The sequence below is a fragment of the Juglans microcarpa x Juglans regia genome, chromosome 8S (assembly GCF_004785595.1).
Source record: "Juglans microcarpa x Juglans regia isolate MS1-56 chromosome 8S, Jm3101_v1.0, whole genome shotgun sequence".
NCBI classification, from domain to species: Eukaryota; Viridiplantae; Streptophyta; class Magnoliopsida; order Fagales; family Juglandaceae; genus Juglans; species Juglans microcarpa x Juglans regia.
Window position 1 is genome coordinate 2,902,769 of NC_054609.1, and position 16,460 is coordinate 2,919,228.

The 16,460-nt window shown below is 39.2% G+C and overlaps 1 protein-coding gene across 1 annotated transcript; it reads right to left on the reverse strand.

The window, feature by feature from the left end:
- Positions 1 to 3,238: 3,238 nt before the first annotated feature.
- Positions 3,239 to 4,378, reverse strand: LOC121244492 (ankyrin repeat-containing protein ITN1-like). Its single transcript, XM_041142575.1, has 2 exons — positions 4,257 to 4,378; positions 3,239 to 4,083 (listed from the first exon to the last, which is right to left on the reverse strand). Exons 1-2 carry the CDS (start codon positions 4,350 to 4,352, stop codon positions 3,598 to 3,600), a joined length of 582 nt encoding a protein of 193 aa, XP_040998509.1. The 5' UTR covers positions 4,353 to 4,378; the 3' UTR covers positions 3,239 to 3,597.
- Between the last annotated feature and the right edge of the window lie 12,082 nt (positions 4,379 to 16,460).

Genomic DNA, 16,460 nt, shown 5'->3' on the forward strand with positions numbered 1-16,460 from the left:
ATAGTATATATACTAGTGCATAATGCATAAGTATAGTGTATAGAGCATAAGTATAATGTATATATAATATATAATTTAGTATGACTTATAAAAATTTATTTTAGAGACGTTCGAATGTATCTGACATTGAGTAAAAGCGTTCGCACATACTAACATAACGTTTGCATGTAACGGAAATTAAGTAATTAAACGTTCGAACGTTATAATTGAAACATTCAGATGTCTTTCTCTCTCATCAATTGAAGTTCGCACGTTAACTATTAAACATTCAAACATTAAGTGTATAAAAGCTCAAGTCCAAATGTGAAACTGCACAACTCACATTTCCCTCAAATTTCAATCTGTAGCCTCCGTTGCATACCGTCGTCAAACTCCACTACAACCATCACGAAAGAGGTAGGTATCCCTCTTTAACCTTTGGGTACATTTTTTTGGATATTTAATGGAGGTTTCGGGGGTTCCCAAAACTCATTGGTGGTTGGACCTTCATCTTCATTTTCCAGCTACCACGTATTGCCAATGGCCAAATGACCACCGTAGAAAACTTTCTTGAAATTTATACTTTATTTCTACGGTGACATTTGACCAATTTCTTGATGTTTGACATGTATGAGAATGACTAAGTCGACTCACCTATTTCTGTATCGTAATGTTTGAATGTTACGATATAACGTTCGAATATTATATCTTCCAAATGAGGAAGACAACATACACACCTAATATTCTACAGTATGTGCGAACGTATTTAGTATGCATGTGAATTTAAATTGTACATATGAACGTACGGTTGTAACGTTTGCACGTATGATCGTTCATATTCTTGAGCAGCACATACGTGCGAACGTTAATATTACGTGCAAATGTTATTTGTAATTCGTGCGAATGTAAAACCTTTCAGTTGCCATAAACCAAATATACGTTCGAACTAATAGTTATGTACTTTCACACGTATTATTAAATATGTTCAATAGCTTTCTCACGTGCGAACGTGATATGCTTTATACGTTCCAACGTGTATTTGAGTCGTCACATTCGAACATTTATCATATTACATTCGAATGCTTATATTAGATAATCCAACATGCGAATGTAATAACCAAAATGTTCACATGTATAAGCTTATCCTCCGAACGTTAAATTTTACGTTCGAATGTGTATCAGAAATAATTTAGATTAGAATACATAATATGCTTCATAATATTAATATCGCTCAATTTCTTTTCTTTCTTTCAGTATATGGTTCATCTTCTGACTACTAGAAAAAGGGGAAGGGAAGGAACAAGTGAGGACATGTCTCAAATTGGGGCTCGAACAGTGATGTCTGAACGAGAAGTCATGATCAGCCACTTTCACGAACTCATATGGGAGCAGAAGAGTGTTCGAGACGTATTCGTTACGAGAGGTTGGATGAGTATCTGTACATTGGTTTGGGAGTTTTATATGCAGATGTGCTCCATGCCTAAGGATACATCATCTCACACCGTGATAGTACGCGGTGTTCAGTTCGAGGTCTCGGCAGACATCATTGCCGAACTTTTGGAGATCGGTCGTATAACTGAGATATCGACTGCAGGAAATGCTCTGCCTATAGATGGATCCAACGTAGATGTAGATGTAGGCACTTCTACATCATTTACTGGCTCAATTGACCGGTCAGAGGCTGGGGGTACTGATGAAGAGGATGGTGATCGAGATGACGATTTCTACATACTCGCTAGGATTGACCGAGACCAAATCGATAGGAATAACTCCTTCAGCCAGGTACCACTCCTTCCTTTTTTTGCATGTTGCATCTTATTGTTGCGACAAATGTGAATCTAGTGGGACATAAGGCCACATTTAGCGGAAACATGCATAGTTCCTTATACAAGTGGCACATGGAGACCCCATCGACTTGCCACTTCGTATTTTTTAGAAGATTAGTTACGAGGCGAGCGTTATCTCCATGGACAACCTTATATATGGAGTCCTCATTACCAAGCTATTACTGGCCCGGAGTGTACAACCCATGGTGGAGGAGTGGAGGACAGACTAGATGAGCCCATTGACATTACCACACACCATCAGAGCATTAGATAAGGGAAGGGGCATGCTTGATGTCAACTTGGCCCTGTACCAGATCTTATTCCTCCGATCCAGTCTAAACCCGGTGTTGGGAGTACTAATTAGCCGCTGACGGGTACATCTATGAGAGATGCGCGGCCTGCTTGGATTGATGCAATGATCTAAGATATTACTGCACACATAGATCGAAACATCGAGTCAGTAGAACATAGTGTTGAAGATTTTGTCGCTGATATTTTCCATCGAATAGATATCCTAAACACAAAGGTCAACGCATTGACTAAAGATTTAATAAATATGTAACCAATATGTTCTGAGTATTCTGTACTTTATTTTTATCATTTGTAATGAACAATATTTTTATTTAATATAATATATCTACTGTTTTTGAATTTCGATTCCCAATCTTTTTTAATGTTAGCTCATGCAACTTTAATATTAAATCAATTAACATTCACACGTGAGAATCAATAACGTTCGAACGTTGGCGCCAAATTTTTTTACGTTCGCACGTAAATAGACCCCACATTCGAATGTTCAGGGAACGTTCTAACGTGAATATATATACATTTGAACGTAATGTAATTTCTCAGCTGCTTTCAGTGAAGGTTTCCACAAACTGTCATAGAAAATACCTTTTTGTGACGGTTTGGGCACTGTCACAATTTTCAAACCGTCACAAAAACTAATTTTTGTTGTAGTGATTTTTATAGCCTATATTGAAAATTGATACATACTAATGATATCATTATCTATTATTCTAGTATACATACAAATAGTTAATTTATAGCTAGATATATTAAAAATCTCTACTTTATATGAATGAGCTCCTAGCTAACGAATGCTGAAAAGAATATTTGGCATTAGTGAGCCTAGTCTAGTTGAAGTAATGAGCGAGTTTAATTTGGTATGCGTCATTTACTAAGGTTATCCTTCATGATTCAAGGTTTTACTGAGCGCATATTGAGTAATCGAGTTGCCAAATAGACAATATTATAGAGTACTATTTCATGATTTTCATGAATCCTAATTGCATCAAATTGTTTAAAATATTTTTTGTCCTTTTTGTCTGGTTAATATTAAAAAAATGAGAATATTCAACAACATATTACATGACAAATGGGAAAAATTACAAACATCATAGAAATCTTGTAAGAGATCATCTACTTTGGAGAGTTCTTTATAATTAATAGCAGCTTTCATACAATCAGCCAACCCGTACGTGGCCGGTTTTACAAAGGAAAGCATGATAACGAGAAACACATAGATGCTGCGCACGCACACATAAAAAAGCAACATTCCTGGCTAGCTAGCTAATTAATGAAGATCAAACTGAAGGCCTGATCATTTGCTTAAATTTTGTACCGAGACGTAATTGCATGACTGGAGATTGCCATTTTTTCCTAGCTCCAAAAAGCCTATGCTGTGACCGGAAAAGAAGATTAGAAATAAATGCTGATCGGAAAATATCAAGCCAAAGAGCATAATGCAGCATAACAAACAAACTAATTGGGATAACCGGTGCCGCGACAATTATACCAATCGGAACACTTGGTGTTTTGCATTGAAACACCAAAAAACTGCGGTAAAGGCTAAAAGCATGGCCACTATTGATATTAAGAGCGTACCTAGTCCCAACGCCAACCTCTGAGGTAATGTTTTGATTAAATCCTTTTCGGTGTAGCGTGACGTAAGAACTGACAGGAAAACTAATACAGAAGACGAAGAGAATAGCATTGCTACTGCATCTGATATGAAAAATACCATAAACCAATTGGTTTCCAGAAAGATTGGAATGCTTGTATCTTGATTGTTGCCACCCGGTACTGTAAAGGCAGCTGGAAATACCAGAGTGGCAATCAGTGCTACCACGAGCATGCAATAGTTTGCTGTGTCCTTCATCCACTTTTCACCTTTCTTCTGCAGGTCTTCGTGGCTCTTCATAAATATCTCCTTAGGTGTTTGTCCTTTTGTATTCGTCTCAGTCACGTAGGAGTTCGGCATGATCTTTTTTATCTCCTACAATAAGCAATACATGTGTATTAAGATATAATATAAATAATAGAATCTACCTAGCTAGCTATTTTCAGTACGTATCAAATATAGCAGAGATATTAAGTTTGAACCACGCATGATCGATTCATTCTATTAATTAACTATTCTACGTGCATGTTGACTCCACCCGCTTGTACCTGAAACCAGAGCATCTCTCGTTGCATTTGAAGAGCTGCTCCGAATACGATATTCAGTCGATTTGGAGAAGGCAATTCTGCATCCAAGTGAAGCATATTGTTTCGTTCTTTGTCAATATAGGTTGCAAGGTTAGTCTTCATAACATCTGTCTCATATATCAGATTGAATACACTCCCTTGTCGATGTTTAACAACAACGTGAAATAAACTTCCATGTTCCCTGTTATGAGGTGGCTTGAATTCAGATTGAACAGTGCATGTGTCGTAGGTTCGCTCGAGTGGAGGTTCACTCAGCTCGAGCGAATTCAGACAGAGAGCTTCTCTCGACATTCGCTCGACATTCAGCTCCAGCGAATTCAAACAGAGAGCTTCGCTCGACATTCGCTCGACATTCAGCTCGAGCGAATTCAGACAGAGAGCTTCGCTCAAGTATCGCTCGACATTCAGCTCGAGCAATATCCAAGTCAGAGAGCTTCGCTTGACACTCGCTCGACACTCAGCTTGAGCGAGTTCAGGCAGAGAGCTTCGCTCGACTCTCGCACAACTGTTGGCTTGAGCGAAGTGCAGAATATCTACGTTCGCTCGACACTCGCTCGACGTTCGCTCGAGCCAATGTTCACAAAAGTGAATTCTCACTTTTCCTATAAATATCAAACGGCGCCCATTTCTTTTCTATCTTCTTTAGAATACATTTTTTGCTCTTGTTTTAGTGTTTTCTTGAGAGTGAAGTCTAGAGTGAGTTTGAGAGATAACTTCCTTGTGAAGTTTTGTTGTATTGATTTGTACTCCATCTCTGTTGATAGTGAAATCTTCGATACCGACCCCACCAGTGGACGTAGGCTCATTTTGAGTCGAACCACTTAATTCTTGGTGTTCTTTCTGTGTGATTGTCATCAATTTCTTTCGTTTAGTTCCGCTACTATACTTCGAGTTAGTCTTAGCTACACTTATTCCCCACAAATTGGTATCAGAGCTTGGCTCAGGATCTGGAGGGATGGCTATGGCTAAGTTTGAAGTGGAGAAATTTGACGGTCAGAACAGTTTCAGTCTATGGCGCATCAAGATGAAGGCTTTACTGCGACAACAGGGCTTGTCAAAAGTATTAGAAGTGTCGGTATTTGAAGATTCTCTGGCTCCTTCGAAAGAAGAAGAAGAAAAGGTACACAGTACTATTCTTTTGTCACTATCTGATGGAGTTTTAAGAGAGGTTGCTGACGAGGAGACTGCAACTGGTCTCTGGTCGGCACTTGAGAATCTGTACATGAAGAGATCTCTCACTAACCGGTTGTATTTGAAACAACGGTTATACACTCTCAAAATGAAGGAAGGTACTCTTATTTCTAAACACCTAGATGAATTTAATAAAATCATTATGGATCTGAGGAACATAGATATTAAGCTTGAAGAAGAAGATCAAGCGTTAATTATTTTATGTTCATTACCCACATCTTTTGAGAACTTTGTGAATTCCATATTGTATGGTAGAAATACAATTTCCTTGGTAGATGTAAAGTCTGCTTTGAATTCTAAGGAGTTGAGGAATAAATTGAGTGTGAAGAACACTAATGAACAAGCTAGTGGCTTGTTTGTTAAGGGGTCCTCAAGCAGGGATAGATCGAATGACAGGGGTTCAGAGAAGAATAAGGGGAAATCCAGGGGCAGTTCATAAACAACGGTTAGTAAGAAAAACGTCAAATGTCATTACTGCCATAAGTTTGGTCACTACAAGAACGAGTATCCAAAATTGAAAAACAGAGAGGACGGCACTAGTTCATCTAATGCCGTTAGTGTTGCTGATGATAGGTCTAACGACCTAGATCTTGTTCTAGCAATAAGCGACTCCAATAGTCGCTTTAGTGACAAGTGGGTCATGGACTCAGCTTGCACTTTCCATATGTGTCCCAAGAGGGACTGGTTCACTAACTATGAATCGGTCAACGGAGGTTCTGTTTTGTTAGGGAATGATATGGGTTGCAAAATTGCTGTAATTGGTTCAGTCAGAATTAAGATGTTTGATGGAATTGTCCGGACATTATCTAATGTTCGACACATTCCAGAGTTGAAAAAGAATCTTATTTCTTTGGGTACTCTTGATTCTCTGGACTACAAGTACACTGGTGAAGGTGGAGCTATCAGAGTCAGTAAGGGCTCTATGGTTGTGATGAAAGGAGATAAGACAAATGATCTTTATTTCCTTCAGGGCTCTACAGTGACAGGTGCAGCTGCAGTGTCAGTTTCAGATGATCCAGATTCAGATGTCACTCATGTGTGACATATGCGTTTGGGTCATATGAGTGAAAAGGGAATGTCAATTTTGAGTAAGCAGGGTTTGCTATGTAATCAGAAGATAGGGAAACTGGATTTCTGTGAACACTGTGTGTTTGGCAAACAGTGCAGGGTTCAGTTCTCTACAGGGGTTCACAGAACCAAAAGTTCTGTGGACTATATTCATTCTGATCTTTGGGGCCCATCTTCCGTCCCGTCCTAAGGTGAAGCTCAATATTTGCTTACGTTCATTGATGATTTCTCACGGAATGTTTGGGTCTACTTTTTGAAGCAGAAAAGTGATGTATTTGTTAACTTCAAACAATGGAAAGCTTTGATTGAAAAACAGACGGGCAAGAAAATCAAGCGACTTCGCACTGACAATGGTATGGAGTTCTGCGGAGGTGAGTTTGATGAATTCTGCAGAAATGAGGGTATTGCCAGACATCGTACAGTTAGACATACTCCACAGCAAAATGGGGTAGCTGAACGGATGAACAGGACCCTCTTGGAGAGAGCTCGCAGCATGCTTTCTAATGCAGGCTTGGCTAAGGATTTTTGGGCTGAAGCAATCAACACGGCCTGTTACTTGGTCAATCATTCTCCAGCCACGGCGATTGGTTTGAAGACTCCGAATGAGGTATGGTCTGATACTCCTGCTGATTATTCAAATTTGAAAGTTTTTTGTTGTCTTGCATATTTCCATGTTAATGATGGAAAACTTGAGCCAAGGGCAAAGAAGGGCATATTCATTGGGTATGCCAGTGGGGTGAAAGGATTCAGGTTGTGGTGTACTGATCCTAAATCACCCAAATTTGTGATCAGTAGGGATGTCACTTTTGATGAAAAATCCATGCTTAGTCCGAGGAAGGAGAATTCTGAGTCTACAGGACAAGAACAGGATGTTAGAAAGCAGGTGGAGTTTCAGGTGGAAGCATCACAAGGTCTGCCCACTGGCGCCCAAGATCATGCTATTGTAGATGAGCATGATTCTGATTCAAGTAGCGGCGCACAAGGTGAGCAAGACTACAGTATAGCGACTGGTAGACAGAGGAGGCAGATTAGACCACCTCAGAGGTATGCTCATGCAGATATGGTTATGTATGCTCTTACTACGGCAGAGAATATTGTTGGTCAGGAACCTTCCAGTTATTCAGAAGCTGTCAAGAGCGTAGAATCTGCACAGTGGTGCGTAGCTATGACTGAAGAGATTGAGTCTCTTCACAAAAACCAAACATGGGATTTGGTTCTGTTGCCAAAGAAGGTAAAGACTATTGGCTGCAAATGGATTTTCAAAAGAAAAGAGGGAATCCAGGGTGATACAGATGCAAGATACAAGGCACGCTTAGTTGCTAAGGGCTTCAGTCAGAGAGAAGGCATCGACTTCACTGAAGTCTTCTCTCCAGTGGTGAAACACAGTTCGATCAGATTACTACTAGCTTTAGTAGCATTGTATGACTTAGAGCTACAGCAACTTGATGTTAAAACAGCGTTCCTACATGGTGAACTTAAAGAGACCATTTACATGCATCAGCCAGAGGGATTCATTGTTGAAAACAAGGAAGATCATGTGTGTAGATTGAAGAAGTCTTCATATGGTTTGAAGCAGTCGCCAAGGCAATGGTATAAGCGGTTTGATTGCTTTATGATTGATCATGGTTATTTGAGAAGTAACTATGATAGTTGTGTTTATCATAAGGAATTATTTGATAAGTCTTTCATTTATTTGCTATTATATGTTGATGATATGCTTATTGCTGCTAGAAGCATATCTGACATAGGTTTGTTAAAGACCCAACTCAGAAATGAGTTTGAAATGAAAGACTTAGGTGCTGCGAAGAAGATTTTGGGAATGGAAATCTTCAGAGATAGGAAAGCTGGAAAGTTGTACTTGTCCCAGGGAAAGTACATTGAAAAAGTGCTTCAGAGATTTGGGATGTTTGATTCCAAACCAGTAAGTACACCACTTGCTACGCATTTTAAGCTTTCAGCTTGCCTATCTCCTCAGACAACTGAAGAGGAACAGTTCATGGCTAGTGTTCCTTATTCAAGTGCAGTTGGCAGCATCATGTATGCAATGGTTTGCACCCGCCCAGACATTTCATAGGCAGTAAGCGTAGTTAGCAGGTATATGGCTAACCCAGGTAAGACTCATTGGCAGGCTGTGAAATGGATACTCAGGTATCTGAGGGGAACCCTGAACTTTGGGTTAATATTTGATAGAGATGTCAATCTCAGTTCCAAAGTTACTGGTTTTGTTGATTCAGATTATGCTGGAGACTTAGATAAAAGAAGATCATTGACAGGTTATGTTTTCACTCTGTATAGGTCAGCTATTAGTTGGAAAGCAACACTGCAATCCACTGTTGCTTTATCAACTACCGAGGCAGAGTACATGGCAGCAGCAGAGGCTGTTAAGGAGGCCATTTGGTTGAAAGGCTTGGTCAATTATTTGGGTTTACAACAAGATGGGATCTCAGTATTCTGTGACAGTCAGAGTGCAATACATTTGACCAAAAATCAAATGTATCATGAAAGAACGAAGCACATTGATGTCAGGTACCATTTTCTCAGAGAGATTGTTATAGAGGGTGCTATATAGATTCTGAAGATTGCTACTACAAAGAATCCAGCATATATGATGACTAAGCCAGTTGCAGTATACAAGTTCAAACTTTTTTTGGACTTAATTGGTGTTCGCATTTTGTTATTCCCGTAAGGGATTTTGGTGGTGGGGATTGGTTTTGTGGTCGGAGGTTTTTTGTGTTTTGGCAGAGTTCAAGCCAAGGTGGAGATTTGTTATGAGGTGGCTTGAATTCAGATTGAACAGTGCATGTGTCGTAGGTTCGCTCGAGCGGAGGTTCACTCAGCTCGAGCGAATTCAGACAGAGAGCTTCGCTCGACATTCAGCTCGAGCGAATTCAGACAGAGAGCTTCGCTCAAGTATCGCTCGACATTCAGCTCGAGCAATATCCAAGTCAGAGAGCTTCGCTCGACACTCAGCTCGAGCGAGTTCAGGCAGAGAGCTTCGCTCGACTCTCGCACAACTGTTGGCTTGAGCGAAGTGCAGAATATCTACGTTCGCTCGACACTCGCTCGACGTTCGCTCGAGCCAATGTTCACAAAAGTGAATTCTCACTTTTCCTATAAATATCAAACGGCGCCCATTTCTTTTCTATATTCTTTAGAATACATTTTTTGCTCTTGTTTTAGTGTTTTCTTGAGAGTGAAGTCTAGAGTGAGTTTGAGAGATAACTTCCTTGTGAAGTTTTGTTGTATTGATTTGTACTCCATCTCTGTTGATAGTGAAATCTTCGATACCGACCCCACCAGTGGACGTAGGCTCATTTTGAGTCGAACCACTTAATTCTTGGTGTTCTTTCTGTGTGATTGTCATCAATTTCTTTCGTTTAGTTCCGCTACTATACTTCGAGTTAGTCTTAGCTACACTTATTCCCCACATTCCCTGTCAACTTGCCATATCAGGTATGGATAAGAACGTATAAATACTTTTATAAATTCAACGTTCCCTAGTTTTGCAGCTTCAACAAGTATTTTCATATGATTTTGGGTCGTGGACGTTGACGAGAAATTCTTGTGATCTCCAAAATCTTTCCAGAGGGTTTCAACTAATTCATTGGCTAATACTTTGTTGCTCATCAACCCTTTGAAGCCTAGCTAGGAAATTAAGAATATCAGAAGAAGTACTTTAATTTGGTTAAAAAAAATTATTAATTGATCTCTCTATACTACTCTTAGATCAATTATATAAGCTAAATGATTAAACTCATTTTTTTCATCAACTAAATAAGCTTTTGGGACAAAATAATTTATTGAAAGATCAACAAAAACTGCAAAGATGATATTGCATCTATTATGTAAAATCGTTTATGTTAATTATAAGACAATTAATGCATCATTGAGTTCTTACAAATGGTGTTATAAAAAAAAAAACTATGTCCACACACACACACACACAAGGAGTGCTACCTCCATAAAAAAATTTTAAAAATACAAATTCACAAGCTAGTGTGGCTTAATATGGTATATTAGACTGTAATGTTCTTTTTATTAAGAAGTAGATCTAATAAATCGATCATATCAAGTCATGCTAGTAATTTGTGAGTTTAATTAGGTATGCGTCATTTACTTATAGTCAAGTGGTTATCGGCCTTCATGATTTGTGAGAATAGCAAAAAGAATGAGAAAGCAAGGTTGAGAACAGAGAATTGAAAGGAATGCACGAAAACTTCTTATTCATGCTCTGCATTTTTGCTTACACAGTACCATTGCTTTATACTAAAAAGGACTGACATTACTAACAGACTAAGGAATATTCGTACTACCTCTATTCTGTACACCACAAATAACTACCTCTAAATTTACATAAAGATACATTACAGCTCATCTATGAGAAGGGCTATTTAGTAATTTGACTGAAGGATTGTTACAAGAAGCAGGTTCACTCGATGGAGAATGTGACTGCATTTCAGGATCTTTGATGCTGTCATGAGCAGCTGCATCCACATGATCTGGACTAATGGAAGGACTGATGCCATGCTGCTCTAATACCCCCCCCACAAGATGGAGAATAGATGTTTTCTATTCCCATCTTGGAGAGGTGTGAGTTGAGAACATGAGAAGGTAAAGACTTAGTGAAAATATCTGCAAGCTGTGAAGTTGTGTGAACATGGGCAGTCTTGATGCTTCCTTCTTGAATTTGGTCTCGAACAAGATGACAATCCACTTCAATGTGTTTTGTCCTCTCATGAAAAACTGGATTGGCTGCTATATGTAAAGCAGCTTGGTTGTCACAAAAGAGTTCAGCAGCTTGTGGGTGAGAAATGGAAAGGTCCTTGAACAACTGTCTTAGCCAAGTGAATTCAGTAGAAATGGATGCCATTGCACGGTATTCTGCTTCAGCAGATGACCTGGAGACAACTGTTTGTTTCTTGGATCTCCAAGAAATGAGAGAATGACCCAAAAAAATGCAAAATCCAGTGATGGACTTTCGGGTGTCTGGGCAAGAAGCCCAATCTGAATCACAATAACCTTTAAGATGAATGGAAGATGTAGAGGAGAGTAGAATGCCTTGGCCAGGTGCATTTTTTAGGTATCTTAATACCTTGTGAGCTGCTGCAAGGTGGGAGGATGAGGGGTGGTCCATAAACTGACTTAAGACTTGAATGGGGTAACTGAGATCAGGTCTTGTTAAGGTTAGATAAAGTAACCTTCCAATAAGTTGTCTGTATGGAGTAGGATCAGGTAAAGGTGTTCCAGAAGATTTGCTTAACTTGTGGTTTTGATCCATGGGAAGCTTTAAGGGTTTGCAAGCTAAGAGGCCTGAATCAGCAAGGATATCTAGAGTATATTTCCTTTGACAGAGGTGAATTCCTTTGGGGGATCTAGCAACCTCAATGCCAAGGAAATATCTTAATGTGCCAAGGTCTTTAATTCTGAAGTGTGTGTTCAAGAAGGTCTTGAGTATTGAAATTGAATCAAGAGAATTGCTAGCAACCACTATGTCATCGACATAGACAAGTAATGCAGTAAAACTGGTAGCAGTAATGAGGGTAAAAAGGCTATAATCAGCCTTGGATTGAGTGAAACCAAATTGAACCAAGGAAGTGGAGAATTTATCATACCATTGTCGTGAGGCCTGTTTAAGCCCATAGAGACTTTTGTGTAGCTTGCAGACCTGGCCAGGTTGTCCTTTGGTGTATCCAGGTGGCCTTTGCATGTATATTTCTTCATTTAGCTCTCCATTAAGGAAAGCATTGTGAACATCGAATTGGTGGAGATGCCACCCTTTGATTGCGGCCAAAGACAAGATAGTTCTAACAGTTACAATCTTTACTACTGGGGAAAAAGTTTCATGGTAATCCACCCCTTCTTGTTGAGTAAAACCCTTAGCAACTAACCTTGCTTTCCTCCTCTCAATGGTACCATTAGAATGGTACTTAGTTTTGTATACATATTTGCAGGCAATGGCAGTTTTGCCAAGGGGTAAGTCTGTGAGGGTCCATGTATGGTTAAGCTCTAATGCTTCAATTTCTGTATCCATTGCCTTACACCAGTCAGGATCCTTGGAAGCTTGTGTGTAAGTGCGTGGATCATTATGAGAGGAGATAGTAGCAGAAAAAATAGAGAAGACAGGAGATAAGTTGTGATAAGAAATGGAAGAAGTTAGAGGAAAAGGTATACCTGTGGGAACTGATGCCATGCTCACGGATTGAGGGAATGAGATTGAAGTTGCTTGCTGGCAGTGGAAATCCTGGAGGTATTGAGGGGCTTTTCTGGTTCTAGTGGATCTTCTAAGAGGGGGAGGGGATTGGGAATTTGACATTGGTGGAATGGGGGAAGTGGGAGGGGAATTTTCAGGAAGAACAGATGATATGGGTGATGGTGTTTGTGGTTCTGAAGTGATTGGCAAGATGGAGCTAAATGAAGGTGAAGGAGTTAAGCTAGAAGAAGATAGAGGCTGAGTTGAAGCAGAAGGAGTTGGCAATGAAGAGAGTGAAGTGAATTTGGGTTGATGGAAAGGAAACACATGTTCATGGAAGGTAACATCTCGAGAAATAAACACTGATTGGGTGTTTAGGTCAAGAAGTTTATATCTTTTTACCCCAAAGGGATAACCAAGAAAGACACAATGTCTACCTCGAGGGTCAAATTTATGTCTATGTTGAGATATGGTAGAAGCAAAACAGAGACATCCTAAGATTCTCATGTGAGAATATGTAGGAGATTTGTTGAAAAGTATCTCAAAAGGTGTTTTATTAGACAGCAAGGGGGTGGGAATCCTATTGATTATGTAGGCTGCAGTTAGTATGCAGTCATTCCAATATAAGTTGGGAAGATTGGCTTGGATTTTAAGTGCTCTAGCTATATTCAACAAATGTTGATGCTTCCTTTCTGCAATCCCATTTTGTTGTGGGGTTTCCACACAAGTTCTATGGTGAATAATTCCTCTTTTGTTGAAAAAGTCTGGCATTTGAAACTCAAGGCCATTATCACTTCGAAGGGTTTGAACTTTGGTTTGGAATTGGGTTTCAACCAGATTGCAGAAGGCTTCAATACATGGTCTAGTGTTTGACTTAGCTTTGAGTAAGTAAATCCAAGTGCTCCTAGAATAATCATCTACAATGGTCAAGAAGTATTTTGTACCATCATATGCTGTTATTGGATTAGGTCCCCATATGTCACAGTGGATAAGTTAAAAAATGGTTCTGCTTTTGTGAGAACTAACAGAAAAAGGAAGTCTATGGTGCTTTGCAATTGGACATATAAGACAAGGATTGAGATTGGAAATGAGAGGAACATGATTTTTTATTAAAGGATCTTGTATTACATGTAATGTGGAAAAAGGTGTATGTCCCATACGACAATGCCAAAGATCTGAAACAAGATCAACATTCTTGAAAGTAGTTGAAACAGAAATATTTTTATGTAAGGAAATGGAAAATTGGTCTAAGAGAGCTGTTGGGGACACTTGTGCAGCAAGCAAATGGTAAAGACCATTCTTCATCTCACCCATGCCAATCGTGGTCCATGACAAAAGGTCCTGGATAAAACAGAGTTGTGAAAGAAAGATAAAACAGCAAGAGAGTGAATTGGTTAGCTGTTTTACAGAAATTAAATTGAAATGAAATGAAGGAACACATAACACATTGTGTAATGTTAATGTGTTGGTAATGTGGATAGTGCCAATGTGAGTGACAGGTGCAGTGTGGCCATTTGGGAGTTTAACTAGAAAATAAACTTGAGAGCTGATAGATGAAAAGAAGGTGGTGTTGCAGATCATGTGATCTGTAGCACCAGTGTCAATGATCCAAGGTGATTGTGTGGAGGTGTGTGTTGAAGTGAAAGAATTGAGACAAGAAACAATACCATTCATGGTGGAATGATGTGTACAATCTCCCTGAACATTATTGACTGATTGGTTGGCAATGGATACTTCTTTTGGCTGCAACAGAGATAACAGTTTGTGATATTGGTCTTTGGTGAAGGTTAATTTGTCATCTGAGGGGTCAGCTGGCTCAAGTGAGGTCATGTTTGCAGAAGAAAACCACTGTGGTTTAGCTTTACCATGAAGTTTGTGCCCGGGTGGATAGCCATGTAACTTATAGCACTTTTCTGCTATATGACCTGTCATATGACAATGATTACAGATGGGGGCTGGAGCATTGCCTGCCTTAAAACAAGTCTCTAATGCATGGCCTTGAATTTTGCAGTGAGTGCAAAAGAGTCTGTCTCGTTTGGGTTGGGAAAAATGTTTAGAAAAGGATTTATATGAGGTATTTTTGACAGAGAGGGCCATTGAGTCTGCTGAAGGAAGACCAGACAGCATGAGGTGTTGCATCTCTTGTTGCTGAATCATTGAGAAAATTTTATTTAAGGGAGGCAAAGGGTCAAGAAGCATGATCTGGTCACGGGTAACTTGAAATGAGTCATTTAAACCCATGAGAAATTGTATTACACAATCTCTTTGATATCTGTCAAACAATACAGCCAACTTTCCACAAGTGCAGTCAGGCATGGGATCATAAATACCAAGTTCATCCCACAGAGTTTTAAGCTTACCAAAGTAAATACTAACAGAGTCAGTGTCTTGTTGCAAACCTGATAATGCCTTTTTAAGTTGAAAGATTCTATGGCCATTTTGTTGAGTAAATCTGTCTTTGAGTTCATCCCAGATTTGTGCAGCATTATCCACCAAAGCAATGTTGGATTTGAGTGATGGGTTAATAGAATTGTGGAGCCAGGACACAACTAAGTCATTGCACCTTTCCCACGCATCATAAAGAGGGTCAGAGTTGGATTGAGGTTTTGACAAGGTTCCATTGATGAAACCAAGCTTGTTTTTGGCACGAAGAGCTCGACACATAGCTCTTGACCAGGTTGTATAGTTCTCAGTGGTGAGGAGGTCAGGAACTAAGGGAATGGAAGGGTTATCACCATGATCCAATCTGTATGGATTGATAATATTATTGAAGTCGAGAAAGGGGGATTTGGTGGGGGATTTGGGTTTTTCAGTAGCCATGAGAAAGAAAAAAAAAATTCTCAACCTGAGGCTCTTGATACCATGTGAGAATAGCAAAAAGAATGAGAAAGCAAGGTTGAGAACAGAGAATTGAAAGGAATGCACGAAAACTTCTTATTCATGCTCTGCATTTTTGCTTACACAGTACCATTGCTTTATACTAGAAAGGACAGACATTACTAACAGACTAAGGAATATTCGTACTACCTCTATTCTGTACACCACAAATAACTACCTCTAAATTTACATAAAGATACATTACAGCTCATCTATGAGAAGGGCTATTTAGTAATTTGACTGAAGGATTGTTACAAGAAGCAGGTTCACTCGATGGAGAATGTGACTGCATTTCAGGATCTTTGATGCTGTCATGAGCAGCTGCATCCACATGATCTGGACTAATGGAAGGACTGATGCCATGCTGCTCTAATATGATTCAAGGTTTTACTGAGCGCATATTGAGTGAGTTGCCAAATAGACAATATTATAGAGTACTGTTTAATGGTTTTCATGGATTCTAATTGCATCAAATTCATGTTTAAAATATATTTTCTCCTTTTTGTCTGGTTAATATTAAAAAATGAGAGTATTCAACAACATATTACATGACAAATGGGAAAAATTACAAATATCATAGAAATCTTGTAAGAGATCTAGTTTCGAGAGTTCTTCTTTATAATTAATATATAGCAGCTTTCATACAATCATGAGCCAACCCGTACGTGGCCGGTTTTACAAAGGAATGCATGATAACGAGAAACACATAGATGCTGCACACACACATAAAAAAGCAACATTCCTGGCTAGCTAGCTAGCTAATTAATGAAAGATCAAACTGGAGGCCTAGTACTGATCATTTGCTTAAATTTTGTAACGAGACGTAATTGCTTGACTCG